Source organism: Lepisosteus oculatus, chromosome 11, assembly GCF_040954835.1.
Source record: "Lepisosteus oculatus isolate fLepOcu1 chromosome 11, fLepOcu1.hap2, whole genome shotgun sequence".
Classification (NCBI taxonomy): domain Eukaryota; kingdom Metazoa; phylum Chordata; class Actinopteri; order Semionotiformes; family Lepisosteidae; genus Lepisosteus; species Lepisosteus oculatus.
In genome coordinates this window covers 7682914-7697444 of record NC_090706.1, presented here as the reverse complement: position 1 = coordinate 7697444, position 14531 = coordinate 7682914, and the positions used below count along the sequence as shown (strand labels likewise).

The following is a 14531-nucleotide window of genomic DNA, read 5'->3' as shown; positions in this document are numbered from 1 at the left end:
CCAAGGCTCAAATTCTGATTACAAAACATCTGCTCCAACTTTAAACCTCTGCATGACTGCTTATGTCCTAAGAGGGAAAACCAAATGAGTATAGGACTGGTCTTAAAACTGCCACTTGCAATATTCTCATAATATGTTGACGTCTATTTTTTTAAAAATATCTAACCACTTTTATCTTGAAAACAAGCACAGAGGTGGAATTTTTTGTTAAAACAACAGTTTTAAGAAATTGTCATTATCATTTTAAATAAGTTGGAGTAAGAAGTCATTTTTTTTAGGTCTTAATGAGTTGTTAATTGAAAATGACATGAAAGGTGAGAACTTTAGCTGCATTAGACAAAGAAATGTTAGTGGTAATGTTGCCCCCCTACCTGGAGAGAATTACTTTTTTTCTTGCAGTACCGCCCAGACACAAGCATGTGTTCAAAGTCATTTTGTTCTTATGATATAAGTTTGGTACCACAGATTTTCTCTGTGTGCCTTCCAAAGTGGATTCCTATAAGCTAACTTCCACTGCTGCTAATTCCCGTCAGTCTGCTGCCCAAACAGTGGGGAGTTTCTCCATTTACAGTGGTTACTGCTGCTTAATTAGCTGCTTATTTTGTGTTTGCATCTTAATTTCAAATTAAGTCACGGTGGAAAAGCTACAGTTTTTAGAAATTTTGAATTATTTTTGGGATGGTGCGTTAGTGTTTTCTGAAAAATATTTGATCTGCAGGTCTTGAGGCACCACAGCTGAGTCACATCCTGATTATACATATTATTCACTGTGATATACCGTGAACTAATATTATTAAGGTATTTAAACTTTTCTAAAACCGATCAAAGACTCCCAGATCCTTGTTTAAATTGTTACTCTCCTTAATCGATAGGGAGAAAACGTTGAGCTCTTCGTCCTTCGCTACTTAAAGGAACTCAAGCTCTCGGCCAGTATTCGTGTCAGCCGATTCTTGCGCCTGTGAAGTTTCTATTATATTTTATTTAATCGAATCAATTGGATAAAACAGTCATTTAAAAAAGGGACGGGAAGGTAAAATTGTAAATGAGTCCAGCATAACAGGTGTTACGTACTGGCCACTATTTCTTTAAACGTTAAACTAAATGAAGCAATTGAGCCGTCCTAGATAGAGGGCGCTCCTAAGGGGTGTTAACGTTTGCTTGTACTTATTTAAAATCTATATCTAATGGCAAATACCTATGGAAGCTGAAAAACAGTCATATTAATTTAGACTACATTACCGACTTATCTTACAAACGCGTTTTACAACGTTTAAAGAGATTACAATTAAAATCTAATATATTCTGACAATAAGAGGCAAAAAGATTTTTAAAGAAATCAACAAGGTCTTTCTTTACCTTTTCCATCAAAGGATCTGAAAGATATTCTCCAAACCGATGAGAACTAGTTGTTCTGTTGTTTTTAAATTGATTTTAAGCGCGTGACTAATGTTTGTATCGGTTGGTAGCGTTCGGACGTTGATTAACTCTAGAACCATCTGACGAAGGGTGATCATTCAGAACGCTGGGGTTCATTTGAAAGATTACAGGATTTTTATCCCGGAAATCACCCGGAGCTGTAGTTAAACCTGAACACGGGAAATGCATCTCTACCCAAAGTTGTGCGGGAGAAAGGAACAAGCTACGTCGTCACAGCCCTGAAGCTCAGATCCTCAGATCGGTTAGATGTTGGGGGAAAAAAAAAATCAGGATAGGCCAAAATGCCTCGTCTCGTTTATATCCACTCTTTTGATCCTGAAGGTTCCCAACAACATTTTTTTTCCCATTCGTGTTATGCTGAAGACTCATTTGTGTTTCAGCTATAGCGGTATAGCAGCAATGATTTAAAGCACATCTTGCATTTAAGGAGCCTACTGCACATGCATAATTTCTAAAACCGAAGATTCATGGCTCAGCACAATACTGTTATGCGAACCGACTCTATTTTGTTTTGAGTTTTAAATGGTGAATGTGGCTAAAACGGTCAGTGAATACAGGGGACACCGATTACAGGACTATATGCGACGTGTATATGGTATCGTGTATGATATATACTGTATATTACTTTATTATTTGAGTTCTCGGAAGTTTATTTTTGTATCCCAGTAGCTGTTTTATAAGGGAGAGTTACAAAAACAAACAATACCCGCAAACATAACATCAAAAATTAAATATAACTTTGTTAAACAGATCAAGCCACACTCAGTCATTACACACAACTTACTTGTACGTTTAGTTCTTCCACAATCAATGCGAGCTCTTATAATTGCACATAACCACAAATCGCGCTTACCCATAAACCAAACCCCCTTTAATGTAAGCTCATTCATTGAGTAGCTTGATTGAACGAGGGCGAAAGGAATTAGTCTGTTCATTTAGACATTTGTTTGAAGGCATGAGTGGGTATTGTTGGTGCAGAACATGGGAGAAATCAGAGGAGAGAGATACTAACAACCAGTCTGAAAGCTCTGCTCAACTGGCTATAACTATATTGATTTATATAGCGTACTATTTAGTATAGAGTACATATATATATATATAATATTAACATTCTTTACCTGCACCAAGGTTATTCGGTACTTGTCACAGTTGAGATTAATTGTCGAATATTCTGTTTTCAGGGATTTTGAAATGGTCATTCGTCCTGGTAAATAATACTCAATCTGCTCTAGAGAGACGATGTTTTACCATGGTCCTGGGTGACACCTGTGAATCTGGATTTTTTTCCCCCCAGAGAAGTTCTTTTTAATCACAGGCTAATTCATTTCTTTGTTTTATTTTTCGGTTTTTTTTTCAAATCTACGGTTAATAAAAAAAATCTCTTAAAAAGCAGAGGGAGATATCGACCGCTCATTGAGTTTCAGGAGTTGTATCTCCGCAGAAAGGGAAAAAAACATGAAGGATCTGATACGTCGCCATCCCTGTGTCCGCTTGTCACAAACTGATTGCAGGTCACGATCTGTCTAAGCAGAAATGAGGGAGGACATTTTAATCAATCGTGGAGAGGCTGCGTGAAGCTCAGAATTTTTTTTGTGAACAGTAAGTGAAGTACTGTAGGCTAACTTTTAAACGAGAGACGGAGTACAAACAGGAAAAAAAACTCTTGACGATTAAGATCTCTTTAAGGCACCCGTTCGCAGGCTAATGATGAGAGCTCATCTGGAAAGAAAGCCAGCAGACACTTCATCCCAGGACCAGGGTAGGGAACGACTGTTCTTCAAGATACAAGGTGAACTCACTCGTGAACACCTGTACAGACTAACACGTCCCGTCTAATGTTCGCCATCTAGTGGCCACTATGAAGATCTACAACTGTCTTCGTAAACGCCTTGATATTCTTGTCTTGACCGGCTCTGTTAAATTGCCCCCCTACAAACAGCACAATGAAACCCGGCGTCATTTCTTAACCACTGCTTTTAAGAAACAGACATTAAAGAAGTCTCAGGAGCGACTGTTTTCTCAAGCAAGGCCAACCGTAAAGTTTACAGCATGCAAACATTCCCTTTGCAAAAAGACCCGTCTTCGAACATTCAAACTCTGTTCTGATTTTTTTCCCGATTAAAATAACCAGAACGTGGTGGAATCGAACGTGTTTGGTTAAGACCGCGCTTGTTAAGCACAGACCTCTAAGTTTCCTTTAGGCACGGCGTGACGTCCCGTGTTCAGGTGACTTCATTAAAAAAAACAGGGAAGAATAGAAGCGTCTAGAGTCAGAGAAACAAACTTGAATCATGTTCGAAAAGTCCGATTGCCTGAGAGACGCAATGCCAAAAACCAATCACATTCAATCATCTGATTGTTAGAGCTGTTTGTGACAGGATTACCTAAGGCAACCCCACTGCTTCTCAACTAGAGCTCACTGGCATATAAACCAGTCCAGTTCGTACCCATCTACTGGGCTCGGGGAGAACAATCAGGTGAGCATTCTCGGGGATGGCGGGTCGTTTTTTTTTTCTGAATACGCAAAAGGTTTGCCCTCACTATCTACCGCCCATTGCTCGGTAGAATTCACATGCGGTACCGTCTGGACCTACGGCTGGTGTGTACGGTACTGTAGGTGATGCGGTACGGGTGTAGAGAGAAGGGAACTTTCGACCGAGCGCAGACAGGCTGCTCTTTGCCCTCTTGGACCGGCTTGGGGCTCCGAGCGCAGCTGGTAGTGCCAGGAAATTGTACCTACAAAGGCGGCGGTGCCCCGGGACCGGACAGTGCTCACTAGAACAACACCCCTGAAACACAGTTGCCTGCTGTGGATAACCAGCGCCCAGGAAGCAATGGGAGGGAGAGAGAGGGTGAGGACGCCTTTAAATGAGAGAGAATCAAATCTGGAGAAGCGGGGGAGGGGGGGGAATTATCGTTGTCTTGACGTCGCTATCGCTGTGTTTTTTTTACGTATGCATTCTGCTATATAGTTTTCATGCCGCTTAATTATAGCGTTGAAATATAGGTTTTATATAAAAAAAATGTTTAGCGTTTCGGAGAAGTTTGGCTTTAAAAGGGCAGAGAGTCTGGTTAATCCTCACGGATTCAGCGAGCATGGATATATTAGTGTGTCGGCAAATCAGGGCGCGGGGATTAGAGAAAGGATGATTAAGGAAAATTAAAGAAGGACGGAAAGATGAAGCAAGGGAAGGTTTGCGTGTTTCAAAGAACAGGCACCGCAGGGCCAACGTGTCTTCTAACCGGCGCCCTGTGAGGAGCTGAATGATGAGCCACGTACATTCAGACTGGTGCGATACTGCTGGAGGTCTCTCTCTCGCCCCCTGGGAAACGTCCAGTACACCCCAAAACAAACTCAGCGCCGTGGCTGCATTCCCCTCTTTTTTGTTATGAGTCTGTTGGTAGGATAGCTTAATCGAAACCAGGAAGACATGAACGCAGCGATACGCGTGTCCATCCACAACAAGAGAGAACATCTCCTACTTTGCCGAGCAGTGTTGTGACGTTGAATAATATCCCCGAGGACAGACTATCTGTGAATTATAAGTTTACTACTAAACTGGTTACAAAAGTACATTGGAATTTATTTGGAAGCTAAATAGTAGGATGTGGAACCACGCTGGTCTTAGTGCCTAATCGTTCCACTGTAGTATTTTAAACCGGAAGCTTGCGAAGTACTGTGATTAAATACAGTATATAGTAAGCAATCGTACTCTTAGTGTCTGCGGGGTCATGTAAAGACTTTTCCGTGCGCGTATGTTGTTTATCGACTTAGTGGGGGCTGTACGCTGTCATCCAGCAGCTACTGTACGCAGGACCCGGCGCGGCGTCAGCAGGGACTCGTTTCCCACGAACCGGAGTTTCCACGGCGCGGTCCAGGAGCCCGGGAGCAGTCCAGCAAGAGCAGGGGCACCGCCAAAGCGTCAAAGTCATAGGCGAGGAAAACAGACCTTCATAGATCCTCCATGGGCAATCGTCAAGCACATCAAATACGGTCCGTTGTTATTCTTAAAAAAAGAAAGAAAACGCCTTGAGTAATATTCGCTGTCCTTGTGAAGGTACTGCGTCATTTACTGTACATCGGCTAGGCTACGTTCCACACCATGGGGACAAATTAAGATTTTTTAAAACTCAGTTGTACTGTAACATGGAGACAATTAAACATGTGCCAGAATAAGTCAGTGTTGCACTCCTCTCTTTTTAAATTACCGCTGCTAGAAAAAGTATTATTTTGCAGCAGCTGTTTTTTTTATTGGATTGCGCTGCACGAAAATGATTTACGAGTATCAACCAAAAAGTCCAATAGCCTTCAGTGTCCATTGCCTGTGGACTGTTAACGAGGCTGTGTAGTAGAAAGCGCTCTCGGCATTTCAGTCAATTCTCGGCTGTAACTTCGTGAAACATCCCAGCCTTTTAATTAAAAATAACTTTTATTAAAGGGGACCCTCGTCGCATCTAAGTGGTATTCCTAACACGTCGGTTTTTAGAAAACGTTTGTCCAACATTTTAGTTTATTAATAATGCATGAAATGAGATTTTATTATGCTCCGCGGGTGCAAACTCTAAGCGATCGATTTCTTCACTTTTCATTTATATGATGGAAGTACAGAACGGCCGAGGTACCCAGAGAGCCGGAAAGTGTGCTGAACTTAAAAGAGATGCGCAAATTGAAGTCGAAAGTTTAATTTTCACTTGGGGAGAAATTAGTGTTTAAAAGCTGTTGTCGACAACCCTCCACCACCTTTCATCCGCGGCTTTTCAACTCGATAAATGCCACCCCGTCAGTGCCATTAAATCTGACGTTTAGTTCGTGTGATTTACAGCGGTGGGACTTGGCACATGAAAAAAAAGCGCATTCTAGATGGAAAGGAAAGGTCGTTAAACGCGCTACAACTGGAGCTTTCGCAAATCAACTCGCTGTCAGTACGCAGACAGCGGCTTGACAGCAACATCTACTGCCGGGGGTGGAGAGGAGGCGCTTCAGATACTGCATTAAATAAAGAGAGGAGTGGAGTAATTTGAGTGGGAGTTAAAATAAAGACAGCACGGATTCCGGGCTCTTTAGAAAAAACATCAGAATATCCACCCCTCCTCCTTGCCCGACAACAAGAGTGTCACTTTTCTCTTCAGTCGGATTCCTGAATTCCCGAGTCTTTCTCCTCCGAGGGAAGTTTTCAAGGCTCGGCTCAGCCAGCGGGGTGCCGTCCCCTGCGCTCTCTCTCTCTCCCCCCGCGGTCCTGGATTTCCTGCCGCGGGGACAGCCAGACACACAACGGGGTCTTGCGCTCTCTCACAATGTGTGGTCTTCGCGAAACCCGTCCGTGCGAGGAGTCGGGAAACGCCAACGCTACGGAGCGGCACGGCAGCAAAGGCAAGTCAACCCGCCTTCTCTCTCCCTCCGACTCGCACGTAGTTTTACGGGCTAGCTCCCTCGTCACTGTAAGAACACGGCCAGCTATTGCTGTGCATTAATTACACACTGGCCTACCTAGGCGTGATGTATCCATTAAATAGTTTTAAGCTGTCTGGGAAGGGCATTGCTGTTTCTTGTCACCGACTGTGGTGATCTGTCTCCACCTCACTTTTTGTTTTAATCAGAAGTGTGACAGAGCTTCAGGATCAAATACTGGATTACTAGCGAACGCGGGAGTGTTGTTCGAGGTCGTTTTTTCAACGAAAGTATTTAAATAAATAAGAGTATCTCATTGAGCCTTGAAGGTGTCCAATACAAAGGTATCCAAAACGCATTCGTCGGTGTTCTAAAAAGCAATAGGTTACACCAGCAGCTTGTATGTTGTGCATCCATTAAATGCGAAGAGTCCATTTTATACAGTATGGACTCCAAGAACTTTTTAGCAATCGTTTAGCAATCGTTCAGATCTAACTGGAGGGGGGCATTATAACCTGTGTTTCGAGTGTCTTTTCATATATCGCGTTGAAGTGATCAAAGTACACTGTTTTGTTTATCGCATATTTGCAAAAGCGTGTAACAAGCGACGTCAATGGTCATTTCGGCGCATTGGAGTTAGATGCGGCAGAGTGCGGCCGTACTCAGATTAGTGGCTTGTCCTCCGTCGAGGACGTGAAGTTTAAGCAGACCAAAGCAACGGGAAACTGAGTCAGAGATGCCAAACACCCCACACAGCCCCCTCATTCAAATAGTTCACCTTCTAAGTGCACTCCGAAAAGCCCGTTTCTTGCCTGGATTCAAAAGCTCCGCCTAGTATAATAAGCGATCAACTTTTAAATGCTTCATAACGCACTCCAGCTTTAAGCCCTTAGCACTGGCCACCCACTGTAGTTGAACTCGAACCAAAGGCACGAGCGTTTGTTTTTACGCAGCTCGGGCGAGTCCACAGGGAGGGAGGGAGGTCCTTGGAACAGTTCATTTTACGCGCGAGCCGGACAGTGAGCGAGATGCCGTTGAGCTGAAGTGAGTGGCCGTTTGCAGTGCTACCTCTGCAGGGGGGGGTGTGTGCTGAGCTGTCAGCCGCTAGCTCTCAGCGAGCCTGTTAGCGGTCCGTTCAGCAAAAGCGCATCACCAATCGAAATTACTCTGGGCGTCTAGAGCAGACATTCCAATCCGATTCTAACATGCTGTAGTCGCAGAATGGGAAAGTGCAATTGTAAATACAAACAACAACAACGACAACAACATAAAATGAGCAGCGAACGCCCTAATTTCAGTTTCATAACTTTCAATACATGTATACATTCTCTATACACGATGTGTTTCTGCTCAGTGCAGAAAAAAACTACTATTTCGGATGTTAAGCTAAACTGAAGTACTATATTCGCTATGGAAAAATAACCATTTGCTCGCTTTATATAAATAGAATATTTGGAGTGAGCCTAGTCTATTTAAAGACACAAGTAAAATAAACATTCACTGCAAAGTAGTTGCCTACAAGACGCCTTTCTTTGCTTGAATATCTTGGGTCTGAAAGAAGAGAGGAGGTGAAAGAGAATCACATATCAACATAAAAAGGCAGGCTACTTGAGGGTTGATCTCAATGCATGGAAAAAAAGAAACCCTCACAGAACAAAACTTACGATGGTGTACCAAGCTTGCACATTTCAGTTTGTGGGCGGGAGGAAATCTGTGTAGAAGCATCTTGGCATGCAATTACAATTGTGTTTACGAACGGACCAAGCATATCCGATAGACACGAGAAAACGATATAATTACCAATTTCCAAGGTTAGAGGAACACACACAGGCCACCTTAATGTCATTATGGTGGATTTATGTGACGAAGGAGGTGGTAAGTGTTCCGAGTCTGAAACTCGGTATAAAACGGTGGCCACCGGTATTGAATAATTACAGCTCTTCAGCCCCTGGCTGCTTGCTTTAAAAGTGCAGAAAGCGCACATTTCCGTGCAAGAATAAAAACATTCGTGGTTCAGAACAGTAAAAGAATTAGAAATAGATTAGCAGCCCAATCCATTCAAGGATCATTACATTCAGTACCTCACCTTACACAGCCAGCTCTTCGGCAGCACTATAGTTTCACAGGGGATAGACCAGGTGAGAACACCTGACCGTACCTCAGCGGTTTCTCCAAAATGGCGACTCTCGATGGTCTATTCCTGTCGTTCATTCAAAAACAGAACTCAGAATCGTTCTTCGAGTTACAAAAGCAGCAGACGGTTTAAAGACGAGTCTTTTTCTCCACAGATAAAACCCCTGACTTCTGGCATTGTTTCTTAAATTTAGTTTATTGGGACCCGAACAGCTAGTCACTTGCTATTTATAGAATTTATAGCTATTTATGCGTTAAAAAATAATAGACGTATTAAACGCTAGATCAGTACCAAAAATGAAGACATTAACAAGAGTTAAAATCCTCCGAAGTCTTAACGTTTTTCAACCTTACTGCACAGATATCCTTTGTGTAGTTCGCCTTGCCTCGCCTGAAGTACAGTAATTTTATGCTATTACAATTAAACGTCGACTATATTGAATACATTTAAGTGTATGCTATATTACGTGCTAAAAATTATTGTGTCCTACAGGACTCAAGAGCCTGGTGATTTGAATATCATCCTTTTAGTGTTTTAAGTTTAGAATTAAAAGACAGCAGAATTCCAGCATTAGTCAGATGAGAGAACTGTATGTCCTTTTTTAGGAACAACCAACAAGCCAGCACTGAGATCTTAGGGAATGTTTTTTTTTTTAATTTAGCTAAATTGCATTCTTCATATTTTGTTATAAGCAAAAGAAAACTAGCCAAGACTTCTGAAGTTAGCACATTTTTTACTGAATGTGTAAACCCCATCCATCCATTTCTTCCCCAGATTTAACAAAAGAACTTCCATTTTATTTTTTCAGATCTAGCGAAATGAATAACTCACAGTTTAAAACTCACAGTTTACTTTGCGATAAATTGCATGCAGCTGAAAGAGCAGTGTAAAATAAAGTTGACCAGTACATGCTAAGCATAATTATACAAATTGACATAATTTTATAGGCCTCAAATGCCAATAGTTTACACATTAGTTGGTATTATTTCCTCCCATTTAAAACATTGGTACAAACATGAAAGGAAAATTGTAGACTTTTGTCATGTGTGAGTGTTGCTTTAGCCAAAGTTCCTGAGACAGTCTGGAATTAGGATGATAGAACTGATTTTGTCCAGATTGAATACTGGGTAATTCTAGTCCAGACAGACCTGAAGCTCGTAAGGGGGTACACGTCGTAAGCAGAGAGCTGAGCAGGCATGTGTCTTCATGTGACCTTCCTACTGCGTTTGGTTTTGTCGGGGCAGTGGCTTGGGCATTAAGAGGTGGCTCCCGTTTCATCTCCACAGCTTCCTCTTGAAGAATGACGGCGTCGGGGGGCTCTGGGGCTGCTCGTGCCATGAGGAACCAGGAGCCCTGGAGCCTGGCCCAGCCGCCCCCCTCCCGCCAGCGCCCGCTGCGGCTCGCCTTCCGAGGCAAGGAGGAAGGGGCCGTCCGCGGGAAGCTGCGGATCAAGTCCCCCTCGGGGGCTTTCCTGATTCTGGGCGTCTTCGTGGTGCTGGTGGGCACGGCGTTGGCAGTGGCCGGGTACTGGCCCTACAGGGCACATCGGGCAGCAGCGGCGCTGAGCCAGTCTGGGGTGGGCCTGAATGACTCCCTGCCCGGGGGGAGGGCTGGGGGCTCAAAGAAAGTCCTGTCCTCCCAGAACCTCATCCACAGCGACCGCATGAAGCTCCTGGGCCCCATCATCATGGGCGTGGGGCTGTTCATCTTCATCTGCGCCAACACCATGCTGTACGAGAACAGAGACCGGGAGACTCAGCTGCTCCTGGCCGAGACACAGAAGATGATCTGCACCTTGTCCGGCACCCCAGAGGAGCAGGGCAGCGTGCTGACGGGGCACTACCAGTGGATGACCAACGTCAGCGCGACTGATCTCAACATCCGCTGCCTGGAGGAGCTGGCGGGCTCCGAGTCTCTTCTCCTGCGGGTGAAGTCTGGTCGGGGCAAGTGGGCTGACTGCTACAAGCCCAACACTCTCCAGACCAAAGTGCTGCACCACAAGGAGTCCTCGCCTTCCCTGTCCCTGCACAGCGTCCACTCGGATTCTTGCAACTCCAGCGACGGGAACTTTAATGTGCTTTCCTGCCAGACACTGGAGCCCAGGGTCAGCTCCAGCACCAATGCACTCTCTTTGCCCTTGATCAAGCTCAACAACTGCCTGATCGACACTGGGCCTTCCCTGTCCTCCAGTGGGAGCTGTGGAAGAGACGCTCCCCCAAGGCGTTCTTACAGCTTGAGCAGCAGGACTACGGCTCTCCGTTGGAATCAAACCGGAGGTCGGGCTGTCCCAAATCTGCATCCTCTCCCCAGAGAAGGGCGCCCTGCGGACAGGACAGATAGATCCGTCTTCCTCCCTGAACCGTGCACGAAGGAGTTCAGTTCTGACGTCTGCCTGAACTTGTCCAGCCACTCCCGGTCTTTGGATTTGGGGAGAGGAGGGGAGCAGACTGGGGCGCCCATGGAGGAGAGGAAGAACCGCAGCTGGCCACGAGTGGACCTCAGTAGCATCAGGAGGTACATGAAACTGGAGAATAAGGAGGACTCAGTGGACAAGCTGCTGGACCAGCTGGAACAGCAGTATTCGCAGTGGGAGAGAAACTGTTCAGGCCCCTTCCAGTGAAGATCCTGTAGGTCTGCTGTTGACCTCACAAGTGGGCTCTGACACTCTGTGGTTGAAGTTTATGTGTCCAGGGAAGTCAAACCCATATACCCAAACACTCCCTGTCCCATTTGTCTCTGGGGTAGAGCATCTCTTTTTGTGGATATACAGTTCTGAAAACATAATGCTGCCCAATGGCAATACATTTAATAAAGAAACCACTTCTCAGTGGCCACCCAGGAGGCCCAGGACCAAGAGACACTATAGGTGTTGTGGGGACTCCACTGAAGTTCTCTTCATGTGCAGATGGAAAACGTTGCTTGCACACAGTTTTGAAACAAGTGGCCTAAGCAATGATGGGGCTTCAAGTGTGAATATGAGAATCGATGCAGATTCCAGTGACCTATTGTGAAAGAGTGTGTTAAGTATTCTTCCAAAATGGACTTACCAAAATGTAAGACTGCAAACACAGTATACAGACACTATTACATGTCAATGGGAGGACACTGGTACACTGTGAGTCAACTTCAGCATCAAAACTAGGTACCCAGTGCCCAAAGAGATGACAGCTGTGCATTGACAGCTATGCAAAGTTCAGATACTTTAAGAAAATCGCAGGTCAGTAAAAGATAGTGAGAAACAAAATAGTGAGGTGACAAACATTTCCCCTCTATCAAGGGCTATACCGAAGTCTGTACATGTGGATCAGAAAAACAAGGCAATGTTTACTGTGGTAACAATTCTTCACTGTCATTTAGATTTTTAACCTTGTATAGATTTCTTGTCTTTTGCAATACCTGCTTGTTAGCTACAGTACATCCACATGGAGGTGTACAATCCCTTAGATAATCTGTCAGGATTCACTGGGAATTGTTGACCCAGATTGAGAATTGCATTGGCTGTAGTATGGTTGAAGCAAAAAAAAAAATAGCGAGCATGAAAACAAGGAAATAGAGAGGGATGTGGTGCCAGATAGTGTTTATGTGCAGGGGATTTACCAGTGTTCTGTGTTTCTCATTGCCGGGGAAGATCCCCTTGTTTACAATAGAAAAAATGTAATTCTTTTCTTTCAGTCTGTTTGGAAACTACATGTGACAATGCAATGTGTTTTAATTGTATTCGAAGCAATATCTCAATCAGATTAATAACCACAGTCAGAATTTTCCTGCTGTGTTCAGCTGTTCAGACCCAAGCATTAAACTGTGGGATGACACTGTTAAACATGGTTTGCATCCAGTGTTGTTTTATAATTATTGTTTATCTTGCAAGATGTCCCTCCATTGTTTTTAAAACTAATGGGGCTGCCTAGGGAATGAACTGATCTAGTAATTAAATACATAGCAGCCTTACCTTTTAAAACTTTGACCTTTAAACACACCCCTCACATTTTATGACAATCAGCTCTTTGTTATTTTCTCTGAGTGATAATTAATGCAGTTCCTTTAGTAGTAGGCTACACTGACTTCATGAAATGGCTGGATGAGATCCTTGGGCCAGTAAGGTACCAGCAACCAAAACTAACCAGAAGGACTAAACAAACTCCCCTAATTTGTAACCTTGCTGACGTTCATTGTTATCTGAACGAATAGGGTCCTTAATTTTAACACAATGAACATTCTTTTCTAATAGTTATTTTTTGAAAAGATTCCTACAGTCCTCCATCACATCCTTCCCACCCTGTGGTGTTTCACAAGTAAACATTTCATCCTTGATGAATGAATGTAGCTCTCACGATATACCCTGTGGAGACCTCTCACTGGGAAGACAGAAGCTTAAAAACATGTCCAGTTAAGTTTCCTGCAGTTTTGTTTCAGATTGTACGACCGAGCATCTGCTGTGAGTAACCATACGCCTACTAATCAGAAGAACAATGTTGCCACTAGTCTGAATACCATACAAGTGCTTAGAGGAGCTGTCTGAAGAGAGGCTAAATGCTGCTGTAATCCAGAAGGGTGTTTAACTGTTGCACTGGAGAGCCACAGTAGTGGTTTTATATTATATAGTACTTTTAGAGTGGCAAAATTCTGCTCTCTTCCAGTCTGTTAAGCTGAAAGCTTTTAAACAATTCTAATAAAGGTAACAGAGCTCAAAGGGGTTTTGAGAAAGCCTGTTGCGTCATTAGTTTAGAAATACCTACGTACTCAGGGGGACCTTTATTTATAGACCCAGAAACTTCCTGGATCGGTCCTTTTTTTCTACTTAGTCTCTACTTATCTGTGTAATATGGACTAAGACAATTTTTCAGCTGTAAATGCCGTAAAGGTCACTGGAATGAAGGTGTTTCCTGCGACCATAGAGACCTGGACCAGATCTCTCCTGTCCCAGTTGGATCAGCACAGTGATCATTCCTGGTGTAATCTGTCATGTACTGTAGGCAGCCTGCAGTACTCTTTGAAGCTGTAATAAAAGTAAGCATAATGAGTGTGTGCCTACACAAAATAATTTCTCCCTCTATACTTATGCCCACATTGTGGTGTATGAGGACGACCTACTGCTTCATTTGAAAGTTTATCGAGGAAATCTGTGGGCTTTGTTACACGTTGCATATTCATTATTTTACTAAGCCAGTGCCACCTCTTCATGAGCAGAGCTTGGCTACTTGCTGCATTCAGTCTTTCTTTCATGACATGCAAATACTAGGTATTGTTAAAACTTATTGTTTCTGAGACAAACACTTTAGCGCTCTAATGAACTCCAATATGTCAACTGCGTAAGCACCCTTACCTGTGCAGAATATATTATTGAGACAGGCAGTGCGTCATAGGTAAATAGCTTGTATTATTTTCCAATCTGTCTCTGAAATCTTTTGTGTAGTAGCTAAGTGACAGTCGACCCACAGCCTCCCTGGGGGGCATAAAATAATAATACTACTGCCTGCCAGGTCTTCCAGGCAATTTGTTGCCTTTTCTTCCAATGCACCCCCTTACAGAAAGCATTGGGCCAGCTTTGAATATCAAACCGCAGCACTTTCT

At 43.6% G+C, this 14531-nt stretch overlaps 1 protein-coding gene across 3 annotated transcripts; it reads left to right on the top strand.

Annotated features, from left to right (window-relative positions):
- The first annotated feature begins 3094 nt into the window (after nt 1-3094).
- Nucleotides 3095-11787, top strand: tmem200b (transmembrane protein 200B). 3 transcript variants are annotated; one of them, XM_015348540.2, is made up of 3 exons: nt 4425-5431; nt 6568-6808; nt 10247-11787. In XM_015348540.2, exon 3 carries the CDS (start codon nt 10261-10263, stop codon nt 11578-11580), a length of 1320 nt encoding a protein of 439 aa, XP_015204026.2. In that variant the 5' UTR covers nt 4425-5431; nt 6568-6808; nt 10247-10260; the 3' UTR covers nt 11581-11787. The 3 variants fall into 3 exon arrangements, with proteins under 3 accessions (XP_015204029.2, XP_015204026.2, XP_006631471.2); XM_015348543.2 differs by lacking the exons at nt 4425-5431; nt 6568-6808 and adding an exon at nt 3095-3226; XM_006631408.3 differs by lacking the exon at nt 4425-5431 and having other exon boundaries at nt 5438-6808.
- Nucleotides 11788-14531: the final 2744 nt, after the last annotated feature.

Bases quoted from the DNA above. Each gene is read 5' to 3' on its own strand.
- tmem200b (XM_015348543.2), top strand. From the start codon at position 10,261: ATGACGGCGTCGGGGGGCTCTGGGGCTGCTCGTGCCATGAGGAACCAG.